Below are 13,154 nucleotides of genomic sequence, written 5' to 3' on the forward strand. Positions count from 1 at the left end.
TTATCTCAAAGCATAGAAATCAATGGATCGATTGAGTAGAACCCAAGACTGATCATTTTCAATAACACTTTTCCCCAACAAGTTGAACGAGGAATTAAAGCTATGTTTGTATACAAAACCCAGAGCGTAGCCATGTTCCGGGTGATGAGAGATGAAAGTGACCATTTGGAAAGTGAACTCAAAACTACCAAGACATATTGGGTGAGAAAACACATAAATCCTTCCATTATACTTTTTAAAAATCAATAGCCATATGATGGTGTGTCTTAGGAGTGGCCCTATGAATGAAGAGGAAAATACAGATTAAAATATGGGAATAAAGTGAGGGGGCTCTAACCTAGTCTGAGAAGAAGTTATCTGGAAAATCTTAGTAGAAGAATCCACACCTGACTCCAAAGGTCAGGGCAGTGGGCAGCAGAGATGGAAGGAGGGATGGTGGTGAGAGAGAAAGAAAGAGACAGAGAGACAGAGAGAGAGAGGGAGAGAGGAAAGAGAGAGAAACCCAGTCTAGAGCTCAGAGGCAAGTCCGAGGGTGTCATAAGAGGAAGCTCAGAATGGAGGCAAGCAGTACACCAGGTTGAAGCCTGGTGAAACTGGGAAGGAGTTTGAATGTTATCACGAAGGATTTGGGGGTGCATTCAAGAATTTTCAGCTAGGGACTTACAGGGCCGGATATGTGTTTTACAAAGACTGCTCTGGCTTTATGACAGGGAGGAATAGAAGTGAGGTGGGAATGAGTAGGGAGAACTATTTCCAGGCTGTTGCTTCAATCCAGGGGAGAGGTGACAATAAGAACCTGCAGAGAGGAGTGCAGAGAAGTGGGCAGATGTAAGGCTTTCGGGGGAAAGGGTGACCGACCCTGGAGGCGAGTGAGATGAGAGGGGTGGGCGGTGGAGGAAGTGAAGCCTGGCATCTGATCACCATGAGGGAGCACGTCGGGATGGGTGTACCGGGCAGAGGTCCTCAGAAGGCTCCCACGTTGCAGAGGCTCGGCATTCGCATGCACAAAGTCATACTGTCCTATTTCAGCATCTCTCCGAGCAAAATGGATGAGAATGTAGTGAATGCTTATTGGGTACCCATATTGACTAGAAAAATCTTCTCTGGTATTCTCATGTACAAAAGGCACTAAAAGCATGGTCCATGCCCTTGGGTATGTTTATACTTCAGTTGATGAACTCTTTACTCATTATGGAAGATGAAGCGAGGTCTCATAGAAAATATTATTTTGTGGTTCGATTCTTATCTAGAAGTCAAGAAAATACACTCTAGTGTTAGTCTATGAATCAAACATATCATTGTTTCTAGTTGAGATGATAAATGTTTTCAGTTATAGCTTTCTGGAAAACATTTGATTTCATGCAGATTACTCTGACAGCCTATTTTTTTGCCTTTTATTTTTAATTTTTAAAGAAGATAGATTTCATTTTCAGAGTTGAAATAATATTTGGGGAGAGGGAAAGCTGGGATGGATGAATGGTCAATGTCATATTAAATTTTTCTCTAGAGCTAAAGTATTCTTACATTCTTTTAAGTTTATTCATTTATTTTATTAAAATTTTTTAACTGTTTTATTTATTTTTGAGAGAGAGACAGAGAGAGACAGAGAGAGGATGAGTGGGGGAAGGGCAGAGAGAGAGGGGAGACACAGAATCTGAAGCAGTTTCCAGACTCCAAGATTTCAGCACAGAGCCTGATGTGGGGCTCAAACCCACAAACTGTTGAGATCATGACCTGAGCTGAAGTCCGACGCTTAACTGACTGAGCCACCCAGGAGCCCTTATTATTTATTTTTGAGAGAGAGTGCATGCACATGCACAGGGAAGGGGCAGAGAGAGAGAGGGAGGCAGAGAATCCCAAGCAGCCTCCGCACTGTCAGCACAGAGCCCAACGCGGGGCTCAACTCGTGAACTGTGAGATTGTGACCTGAGCCGAAACCAAGAATCAGATGCCCAACGACCTGACCCACCCAGGTGCCCCTAGAGGATTCTTAGATCCTACTCGCAATTGGTTTTGTTTTATCTTACATGATTTTATAATAACTATGTACTAAATTAATGTTTTCCTGAAATATGCAGTGAGGTTTTTGGTTTTATTTGTGATGTGTCATATGCAACTCACCAATTACCGTTTTGGTGGTTCTCTGTGGTTGCTCAAGGCACCAGTGATTTATTTATATGCATCACTTGGATGCCTCATTTAAGCTTGCGAGTAAATTATTTTTGCTGTTGAATACAATGGAACCCATTGGCAGGCAGAAAAGATGCTTTATTTTCCTGTTAGTCCACACAATATACCTCTGAATTGAAATAGTTGAAGTGTGATAAACCTCCCCTTGATTAAAGCATATTAGGACATATTAGTAATCGCCACCACTGCCTCTGACACATCCTGTGATTAGACCCAGATCCCCAAATTTTATGGCTTTTTGTTTTGTTTTGCTTTTAAGAGGCAAACCCATAAATGTGATAAATGTAATTCCAAGATAATGGAGTTAGGAAGCCATTACGGAAGGCAATTTTAGAGGAAAATGGAGAGTGTAAAATGATGACTTTAAAATATTTAAAATTATGGGGGTGGAAATTAAATTGCAGACTTTGGAGAGAAGTGTGTACTGTGCAGGGGAAATGGAAATCATCCCTAATTTAGAGAAAGGATTTACAGCAAGATAAAAAGCCAGAGAGAATGGCAACTGTGGAGTTTAAATATTTTTAAAGTAACCATTTCAATTAGTCTCTGCATTAAAAAAATGGCAGCAGCAATAGGACATACAAATTCCTAAGAAGCGTATTTATCTAAGTTCTTTCTGATCTTGCTTCAAACCATGTATTTGGGAACTAAGCATAATCTGAAAAAGAATTTTCTTTTTTCTATTTCATCTTTTCTTTCAGTGTTTACATGTTTAATGTTGTCCTCAGATGAATTCTGGTAAGTGGAGATCTCCAGCACAAGAGAAAGCACCCAGGGGTCTCTGGTCAGTGACATTAACATTGGATTCATTTGTTAGACTAAAATACATCATATAGGCTCTTTGGCCGTTTACTGAGATGTCTACACATTTCTGTATATTTGTACTCACTCCACTACTAATATATTAAACAAGTAGCAGTGATTCTGAATCCCATCAGATCCAGTGTTCTCTTTCATAATAAGTACTTTATAAATCTGACTATTTTGAAATTATATTCATAGATGAGGAAAACTACCTACAGAGACAATTTCAAAACATAAATATAATGCTCTAAGTGTAACTCAAAGGACAAATAGCAAGAAAGCAATTTACAGTAAGGTAGCCTGTATTTTAATTTATAAATGTTGAAGCACCAATATGTGAGAAGACAAATGTGTTCGCCTCCATTTAGGAGTCACCATGAAGCATGAGTACACGTTTCTTGAAGACTTGGTCACCCTGAGTAGCCTTGTCAAAAATGATACCATATTCAAAATGAACAGCTACTAGTGAAGTTCTAATACCTCAAAGTGAAATCTTCCCTCGACTTAAACTGAACAAGAATAGAATTCCTAAAAAGGTCAGGGTAAGCTAAAATAGTTCAGAAATATTTTGTGCACATTTTCTTATACCGATTTACTTTCAGGTGAGGCAGAACGTCTTGAATTATTAATTGTAATTCCCTTGAGGATAATTAGGTTTTGGCCCAGGACTCAAAACATTGTCTTAAATATAGTAGGTCATCAGCTGATAGTTATTTGTGTATTAGTTTCTTCAGAGCATTTCTGTTTTATTGGGGGTCACAGAATAACAGCTGAATGCATCTGAAATGGTCTTGGTTGTCATTCTCAATTAGAAGAAGGGCCAAAAGTCGAATCTGTCTTGCCCTTCCTTCTTTTTCCAGTTTCTTTCAGTAGAAATGCTTTTCTAAAAGAGCGATATACAGGACCCGGCAGCACTACTGAAATCTGACGCTCCTCAGCGAGGAAACGAAACCGAGAGACCTCTTGCCAGAAATTGTCAACCACAGGTTCAACTCAAAATCAGAAAAGAAATGTTTTTCCCTGGGTCCATGAACACCAACATATTGATGTAGGGTGTACATTGTGAGCTTCATTTCTTGTAGTAACAATGAACTTGAATTAAGCTCCTCTGGTTCTTCCCGTCATTGACAATGGCATTAATATGAGGTGGAAGGAGACCTCATCAGACTCCCCGGCTGTCTAGGGGACACAGTTGCTCTCAAGGCTTATTAGCAGGTGCGCACATAGCACACTAAGAGCCTCATGGCATGTATTGGATGGATTATTGTTGTAGAAAGGCAGGATTTAAGAACCAGAGGACTCTTATCTCCTGCCCTGATATTTATAGATCAAACTCTTGGACAGTTTTATAAATAATGGACACTTTTGATCGTTGTTCTGAAATAATGCTAAGAAAATATAGTCACAAATGAGGCTGCTTTCCCAAGTTGGGAAGTGTCTCTAACAGCACTGAGGTGTTTCCCTCAACTCACTTTGTTTCCAAAAACTTCATTAAGAGTGATAGGAATTCATTGGCATTGGTAGGCAATGCCAATTTCTTCTTCCTACACTTTGATGAGAGACCTTCCTTCTTCCCCTTCTCTTCCTGTCTATAATCTGCCAGCTCTCTTAGCTTGTCTGAGATTTCTTCTCTTTCCCTTGGGCCAGTCCCTTGTGTGATGATGTGTAGGCTGAGCATTTGACTAGGACACCTGAGCCCTGGGAGAAGCACTCTGTTCACAGCATCTCCCCCTGCCCATGAGATCTGTGCTGGCAAAGGCACCAAGCCCACGTCTTTCTCAACTGCTGATGGAACTCATCCCATGCTTGAAATTTAATAGTAAATGACAGATCACTGTAAGAGCTAGATACTGGTTTACCAATTCTGCTGTGAGGTGTTCTAGTTTTTTAAAAATATTTGCACTGTAATACATAAACATAAATTAATGAGATTCTTCGTTAATTGCTTTCTAAAGTTTTCTACTTTAGAAGATAAAGTTTGTTTCCTTTTCTAGTTGTGGCCAAGCTAGTCCTTTTCCTATTGTGTCCTATTTTGAGAAATGAGAAACTTCAAATGGCAAAATGATCCGATCTGTGACCTGTGACAATAATAAATCCTTTAAGCATATTTATCTCCTCAATCAAGGACTTGTTTTGTTTTCAAAGCTCTGCCAATCTATTCTCTAAAATGTTCCAAGTTCCTTTTTCTTTCTACAATATCCTTGATATTCTCCAGATCTCTCCTTTTTCCCCACGGAGGGGGGGCTTGGGTGGAGGGCCAGCTCCCCCATCATAGGGTGTAGGCAGTTGGGCTGGGTCCAGAAGAGAGAACGATGCCCTGGGGCTCCAGGAACAGGTAGGATAGGCTCCTGGGGACACATTGTAGACAATCTGAAGCTGTGGAGGAGCAACCCAGGATGTGTGCTGGAGCTGCATGATCAGGTTGCTGTGGCCTTGGACCTTGGCAGACATTGACTAGGGCTTCAGATTCCTTGCGAGAAGTTCACGTCGCTGCCACAGGGCCCCGATGGGACGTGCCACCATGCTGTGACTCTGAGGGGTGGGGTGTTAGAGGCCAGTGGGGAATTGGGCTTTGTTTAATAGGTGTCTTGTGGCCTGAACCAGACTTCTTGCTGACGAGTCTGGGGTGCGGGGCTTCCAGGACTCAGGGCAGCTGGGCTTTTCTCTCCCAGAGCTCCCTGTCCCCCTCAGAATTCCTGAGATCCGGCTCATGGCAGCGGCCACAGCAGCATCGTCTGGGGCCTGATTCAGGTGTTCTCTGACCCACCCCTGATGCTCAGTGACTCCGAGTTCATCCTCTCCCTGCCCCTCCATCAGGATACACCTGTACTCCCCACACACTGGAAGCCACCAACTGCACCCTGCTGTCTTCCTGGGAAATTCCCCACTACACACACACACACACACACACACACACACACACACACACAAATTGCTTTTGGAAAGGTCATGGGGTGGAGGCAAGGAGGGTGCCCTAACAGACCCAGGTCAGATGTTGCCAGAGGATGCTGGGCCAGCGACGATGGCACATCCCCAGAGGAGCATGCACCAGCACCTGGTTGCTAGTGCTAAAGGTCTCTGCCCCCCGAGGTGAGTGTCATTTAGGTCTGGCAGTATCTTATTCTAGTTGTAAGAAACCAGCAAATTTAACTGTTAAAAAATTATTGTTTTCTAGGATTGATCTCTATGCATTTCCTCTAACTTGGAGCACCCACCAGGAGCACCTGGGTGGCTCAGTTGGTTGAACGCCTGACTTCGGCTCAGGTCATGATCTCACAGTTTGTGGGTTCAAGCCCCACACTGGGCTCTGTGCTGACAGCTCAGAGCCTGGAGCCTGCTTCAGATTCTGTGTCTCCCTCTCTCTGCCTCTTCCCTACTTGTGTGTGCTCTGTCTCTTAAAAATAAATAAACATTAAAAAATTTTTTTTAAAAAGAGCACACACTGAATGCTGAATGAATACATTATTATCTCCTTCTGTGGCCATACCTATTTTTTATTTATATGTCCCAAATTTTCTTTTCTTTTATTATTTTTAAAAATATTTATTTTGAGGGAGAGGGAGGAGAGAGACAGAGAGAGAGAGGGAGAGAGAGAGAGTGAGCAGGGGAGGGGCAAGAGAGAGGGAGAGAGAATCCTAAGCAGGCTCCACACTGTCAGCACAGAGTCTGATGTGGGGCTTGAGCTCACAAACTGTGAGATCATGATCTGAGCCTAAATCAAGAGTTGGACGCTCAACTGACTGAGCCACCCAGGCACCCCCCAAATGCCTCTTAAATCACAATAAATTGGGGCACCTGGATAGCCCAATCAGTTAAGTGTCCAACTTCAGCTCAGGTCATGATCTCACAGTTCATGAGTTCAAGCCCTGTGTTGGGCTCTGGGCTGATAGCTTGGAGCCTGGATCCTGCTTAGGATTCTGGGTCTCCCTCTCTCTCTGCCCTCCCTCCCCGACTCATGCCTCATCTGTCTTTCTCGCTCTCAAAAATAAACAAATATTAAAAAAGTTAAAAAAACAACAAAGAAATCCCAGCAAACTGACATGGGCACTATGTGTTCCCTCATTCTACCAGCTCCTTGTGTCTCTGTTCTGGACTGTTTGCTTATCTGGCAAATCCCATGATTATAGCAATCCCTGTCAAGAGCCACATACACACTGGTTTTTCGGTATTGTCCCATTTTTCACTTTAACTTCATTATAGTTTGAACTAAAAAATTTCAGCCTCTCCTACCTTAGAGGTTGGGAGAAATATTGTTGATCTTGCTGTGGTGTGAAAAGCACCTGGAGCTCTTTGGAGAGAAGATATTAAAGCCGTAAATATTGCAGTGCTGGCTGGTCCTCAAGGCTTGTGCCCGGAGGAACAGGTCCTGGGGGTGCTTGTGTTTGGCAAACGTGGGAATACAGACCCAAACTCATGTAGGATCTAGACTGGAAAATATGACTTTTAGGCTCCTGGAATCATCCACTGAATTTATAATATGGTATCATCTTCAGAGACAGGTTCTCAGTTTCTTCCACAGTATTTATTGAGCAACTGAAGGTACCTGGCTTTGTGCTGAGATCAGATATATTGAAGACATGCCATCTCCAAGGCATTGAGAGTTTCCCAGAGCAGGGAGAAATGACAGCAAATAAAAGACAACACAATAGAAGGTATAAAAGTAAAACAGAAGAGGGAGTGGTTAGCCTACCTTAGGATGAGTCAGAAAATATTTCCTCCAAGGAAGTGGTGTCACAGTTGAGTTTTATGGGATAAGTCGTGATTTTCCTGGACTGGAGTGAAAGGAGTATATTAGGCAATCCAGAAGAGGAGACGGCTGGTGTAAGATCATAAATGTGAGTCCTGTTTTGAGGGACACTAGAGTATATAGTAGATTCTAGTAGGAGATGAGACTGGGGGCAAAGGCGGGGGTAAAATCATAAAGGATTTAAGTGAAGAATGTGGACTTTGTCCTATAGCGGCAATGGGAAACCTCCGAACCTTTTACAACAGAGATGTGGCATGACCAGAGTTGAATTGTAGCTCCATAGTTTTGGATGCAGTGTGCGTTGGTGGGAGAAAGGGCAAGAATCAGAGTTGGGCAGCTATTTTGATGGCCCAGATGAAGAAACATAGGGAAATACATAGCGAGTGAGTCTTGTATTTTCATTCTATTTGGTTTCAAAGTCATTCTGGGGGCACCTGGGTGGCTCTGTCGGTTAAGCATCTGACTTCGGCCCAGGTCATGATCTCACGGTCCGTGAGTTCAAGCCCCATATCAGGCTCTGTGCGGACAGCTCGGAGCCTGGAGCCTGCTTCGGATTCTGTGTCTCCCTCTCTCTCTCTGCCTCTCCCCAAGTCGCTCTCTGTCTCTCTCTCAAAAAATAAATAAACATTCCAAGTCCTTCTGTTGTGCAGATTTCTCTGCTACAGTGCTTAACCTCCTACAGATGAGATAAATGTATCAGCAAATATTTATTGATCATCGAATATATGCAAGATGTAATTTAAGGTGTTTCCAGAGATTAAAATAAGTACAGTTCATGACATGGTACAATTACCTTGAGAACTTTGGGAGCATGGGGGACTAACAAGCTACAAATGAATATTTTAAAAATTATTTCTGCCTCCAAGGAGCTCGGCATAATTGAGAGAAGCAAGATAGAAAACACGGCAGTTCCTATTTTGTGAGTGTAGTGATTTGTTATGCACAGTTAGACGTGGGAAGAGTAAGAGCTGTGGGACCCCGTGGCCTAGGGCTGCTGTGGGCTGGTGGGGCAGATGCTGTGAGACAGGCTGGCCAGCAGGGCCTTGAAGGAAAGATGGAGTAAGAGAGAGCACTGTTACCACAGAAGTTCTGGACGCCACCTCCGGGTGCTCTGGTGTAAGTTCAAATTCTAGGTTCCAAGTAATATCGGTAAAGTTCCGGAACTGTGGGGCGCCTGGGTGGCTCAGTCGGTTAAGCATCCGACTTCGGCTCAGGTCATGATCTCACGGTCTGTGAGTTCGAGCCCCGCATCAGGCTCTGTGCTGACAGCTCAGAGCCTGGAGCCTGTTTCAAATTCTGTGTCTCCCTCTCTCTCTCTGACCCTCCCCCGTTCATGCTCTGTCTCTCTCTGTCTCAAAAATAAATAAACATTTAAAAAAAAAAAAAAAAAAAAGTTCCGGAACTGTGTCTGCTTTAGGTTGTGTTCCTCAGGAGTCACGGAGAGGAGGATAAATGTGAAAGGGATGTGTTGGGAAGTGTTCCCAGGAAAGTCCATTAGGGGAGCCGGAACTGGACAGAAAGGAGACCGGGCAAAGTCCAGGGATGTTAACTTGAGCTCACCGGGCAGAGGCTCTGAAGACCCCCACCCCTGTCAATCACTGGGCAAGGGCCCCTCTGGGTATGTAGGTCCCAGGCATGCACTGAGCCTCACCAAGCATAACAGCAGGTGATGGCTCTTCAGGAGGCAACGTTGGTGTGCCCCCAAAGCAGAGGAATCCCAGGGGGTGTACATGGAACCCTGAAAGCATTTGTCAGTGTCCATGTCAAGTACCCCCACTCTCAACCTCCCAAAGTGCCCTACATTGTGGGGCTATTGCTCAGAGAGACTCAAGCAAAGGACCTGGTCTTTCAGTTCTCCCCATTCATCACTGGCCTTTATCCCTTAACAGGCACAACAACACATCAGTTGCCTGAGAGTATAAGCCCCTCTCCCCCAGAAATCCTAGCCTTTCTTAACCACAGTCAGGACAGCATAAGATATTTTGGTAAGTAAAATCGGGCTCATATTCAGATGTTTTCAAAAGAGAACTGTAAGAGTGAATTTTGAGCTCAATTTCTCTGAATGCTGTCGCTATTGAGATTTCTGAAATGCGGGGACTAGGGTATCACACCTTCCCCTTTCCTTATATAGAATGTCTTCTGTCTCATAGGTCATGTCTTTGTCTGCAGAACTGACAGAAATTGCTTTCCAGTGTTTTAGAGTAATTTTAATTGGTTAGGAATCACAGTGGTAAAAATTATGAAACCCAATTTTGCCAGCAGCGTGTTTAAAAGCTTGTTTTTACAATTCACTTAATTTTATCATATCTTTCCTTTCTGTGGAGGTTGAAGCAGGTATGTTCTCATATATGTGTTTCTGTAATGTGTCTATGATGCGTGGTGGGGGTTCCCCCCATTTTTAGCATTTTTAGCCTCGTATCAATTGCTTCTTAGTCATTTTTCATATGTCATTCATCAGAAATCCTGCTTACCTGTTCTCCACTAAACCAACCGGACCAACCGGAAATATAAATGAAACGTAATGAGGGCGATACTGTAAGAAACAGTGACATGGGCAGAAAGCGTAGAAAGAAGGAAGTCGGACATGGAGTCGATGCTTTAAATGCACAAAGCTCATTTAGCTACTCGAATATCTTGTGTTTGGTCTTCCCTGCAGATTTTCTTTGGGCAAATAACTGTATTTGGTCAAGACCCTTTGACAAACCTCGCTGAGCCCCGAGTCAGCCAACAGCACAGCTTTTATTTAGTTGGCTGGGAACCAAACTCACACCTTTCCATCCCAGAGTTTCTGGGGACGTGGGGCTCTGTTTGTGCAATGACCTGGTTATATGTCTCTCCACCAACTCGGACCTTTACCTTCTTTGTCTTTACATCAATAGGATTTTTGTTGAAGGAGTGAATGAGTGAGTGAATGAGTGAATGAGTGAATGGCCAAAGAGATAACATTTCACGGCCTCCTGTGTGTAATCTGTCTTCCTGCTCAAGTGTCCCACCCACCCCTGCCCTTAAAGACACTGCCCCTGCTCCTGTGCTCCTGGGGAGCATGGTGGCCTGTGACAAGGCTGGCTCCTGGCGCCTCTCAGTCATTTCTGCCACAGCCGGTCTGTTCCTGGCCACTCGCCTGTGGGAACCTGCTTCCTTTCCTTTCACTCGGAAAGCAATCTAATGGACGATTTCACACTAATGTGCTGGTGCCTGCCAGGAGCTGAGGTTGTTATGTGCATTTTAACAAGGACAAGTAAAGAAATTGATTTCTAATTATAGGATTGAAGGCATCATAAAATAAGATATTTAGGAACAGGGGTTTCCAGGGAGGCTCTTTTGCCTCTGTGGAATCCTGCCCGGTTGCAGGTAGGAGGGAAAGCTCCATCAGGTGGAGCACCTCATCGGGATAGGGGTAGGATGGCCGCCGTGGTTTAGGGGCAGGTGCCTGAGCCTCCTCCCTGGAAGGGGCTCCCTTCTCTGCCCCCTGCTGCTGGGCGACCTACCTCGGGGTCCTCGGTGTTGGGGACTAAATGTGTCAGCACATGTCACGCCTTCAATGCTGGCACACAGTAAAGTCTCATTTGAGGTATATATTTTGCCTTTAAAATATGTTGAAGGGGCACCTGGATGGCTCAGTTGGTTAATCATGTGACAGTTGGTTTCGGCTCAGCTTGGTGGGTTCGAGCCCCTCATTGGGCTCTGCACTGACATGGCAGAGCATGCTTGGGAATCTCTGTCTCCCTCTCTCTGCCCCTCTCCTGCTTACTCTGTATCTCTCTCTCAAAAATAAAATAAAATAAAATAAAATAAAATAAAATAAAATAAAATAAAATAAAATAAAATACTTTAAAAAATATGTTGAAAATGTTCCAAGTATGTGAAACAAAATGCTTAATGTAGTCCTTAGTGACAATTCACTAACACAATCTATTCTCTATCTAGCAGGACATGATTAGGGTTGATGTTAATCTTTTGATTCTTTTCCTGTAAAACTCTGCCATGCAGAAAGTCTTACATTAAATTTCCAAGTCAGTGAGGTCACCTGCTAACCTTTTGGTAGAAAACAAGCAAATGCTCCTGGGCTGTATTGTCATCTTTTGGTTTTACAAGACCTCCGAACTATACTATTTAAAATTCTTATACACCCATGAGTCATTTATTTTTCTGCTTGGGAGGAACTGCGGAGATGCTCAGAAGTAAAACTTTTTCGTGTACTTCAACAAACCTCATGGCAGTGACTTCAAAAAAGCATAGTTCTCATGGTGTCATGACAGAGAGATTGAAATTTACTTTTTCATGATTAAAGCCTGTGAGCAAAATTTACATATGAGGGTCCATGGTGACCTTTTAGACAGACATTCTCAATCTTCAGGTTGGTGTTGGGGTGGTTTCCATGAAGCTACTGGGGGGATAGCCTGAGGTCGGGCGGTGGGTTGGGGGGTGCTTTGGCCTCAGCAGGTGCTTTGAATCCCAAAGGGATTTGAATCCCAAATCCATCCAGGCTGGAGTTGCAAGTGTTTCTTTCTTTGGTGCCCAGACAGGAGCCTCACAGCTTCCCTTTGGACGCCCTGCAAACCCTCCCTCAATATGTATCTTCTGGGCTGAATCTCTGATTTGCCGCCCAGGATTGTTTGCCCAATTCTAGTTCCTTCTTTCGTTGAAACAATTAGCCTTGCTTGGCCTGACTCCAGGACAGGTTTGTCAGGTTGTGTTTTTATCTCTCAGCACAGCTTTCATTCTTTATTGGTGCTTTTCAGCCAAGCAATCTCTTAGCTTATTTTTATCTCCTTCGCTTCCTCTACCTTTTATCTGCACTTTAAATGAAGGACAGGAAATGGCAAGAGTGTGGAGGGGGCTTGTGAAGATCGCTGATTTCCCTCACTGGGTGGCCTTGCTGCTTCTGATAGGTCCTGGTAAGATCCAGATGATTGTATCGGAAATGCCAGCCTGATGAAGTCTTTTCCCCCCTCCCCACCTCGCCCCACCCCCGTGTTAGTTTGCTAGAACTGTCCGGACAAGAGACCGCAGGCTGGGTGGTTTGAGCAGCAGAAGTGGTTGGTCTGGAGCTGGAAGCCAGAGACCGTGTTGTCCGCAGCGGTGGCTCCTTCTGAGGCTGGCGGGGGGTGGGGAGTCTGCCCCGGGCCTCTCTCCTCACTTCTGGGGGTCTCCTGCCATCGTTGGCATTCCTTGGTTTGTGGACACCGTACCTTGATCTCCGCCTTCATCTCCAAACGATGTTCTCCCTGTGTGCATGCCAGTGTGCAGTCGGCCCTTTTAGAAGGACACCTGTCATGTGGGATGAGGGGCCCGCCCTGCTGTGGTGTGACCTCATCTTAACTAATTGCCTCTGCAGTGACCCCGTTCCCAAATAAGATCACATGCTGAGGTGCTTCAGTCAGGATGGCAATCTATGAATTTTTTCTGGGGG

General features: G+C 44.2%; 1 protein-coding gene across 1 annotated transcript in view; it reads left to right on the forward strand.

Annotated features, from left to right (window-relative positions):
- The window catches only part of CD226 (CD226 molecule), an 88,434-nt gene that overhangs the window by 39,861 nt on the left and 35,419 nt on the right, over window positions 1-13,154 (forward strand). The window contains 1 exon segment of the mRNA XM_058691840.1: window positions 9,631-9,726. Within this exon segment, the coding sequence (XP_058547823.1) occupies window positions 9,631-9,726 (96 nt within the window).

Source organism: Neofelis nebulosa, chromosome 11, assembly GCF_028018385.1.
Source record: "Neofelis nebulosa isolate mNeoNeb1 chromosome 11, mNeoNeb1.pri, whole genome shotgun sequence".
NCBI lineage: Eukaryota > Metazoa > Chordata > Mammalia > Carnivora > Felidae > Neofelis > Neofelis nebulosa.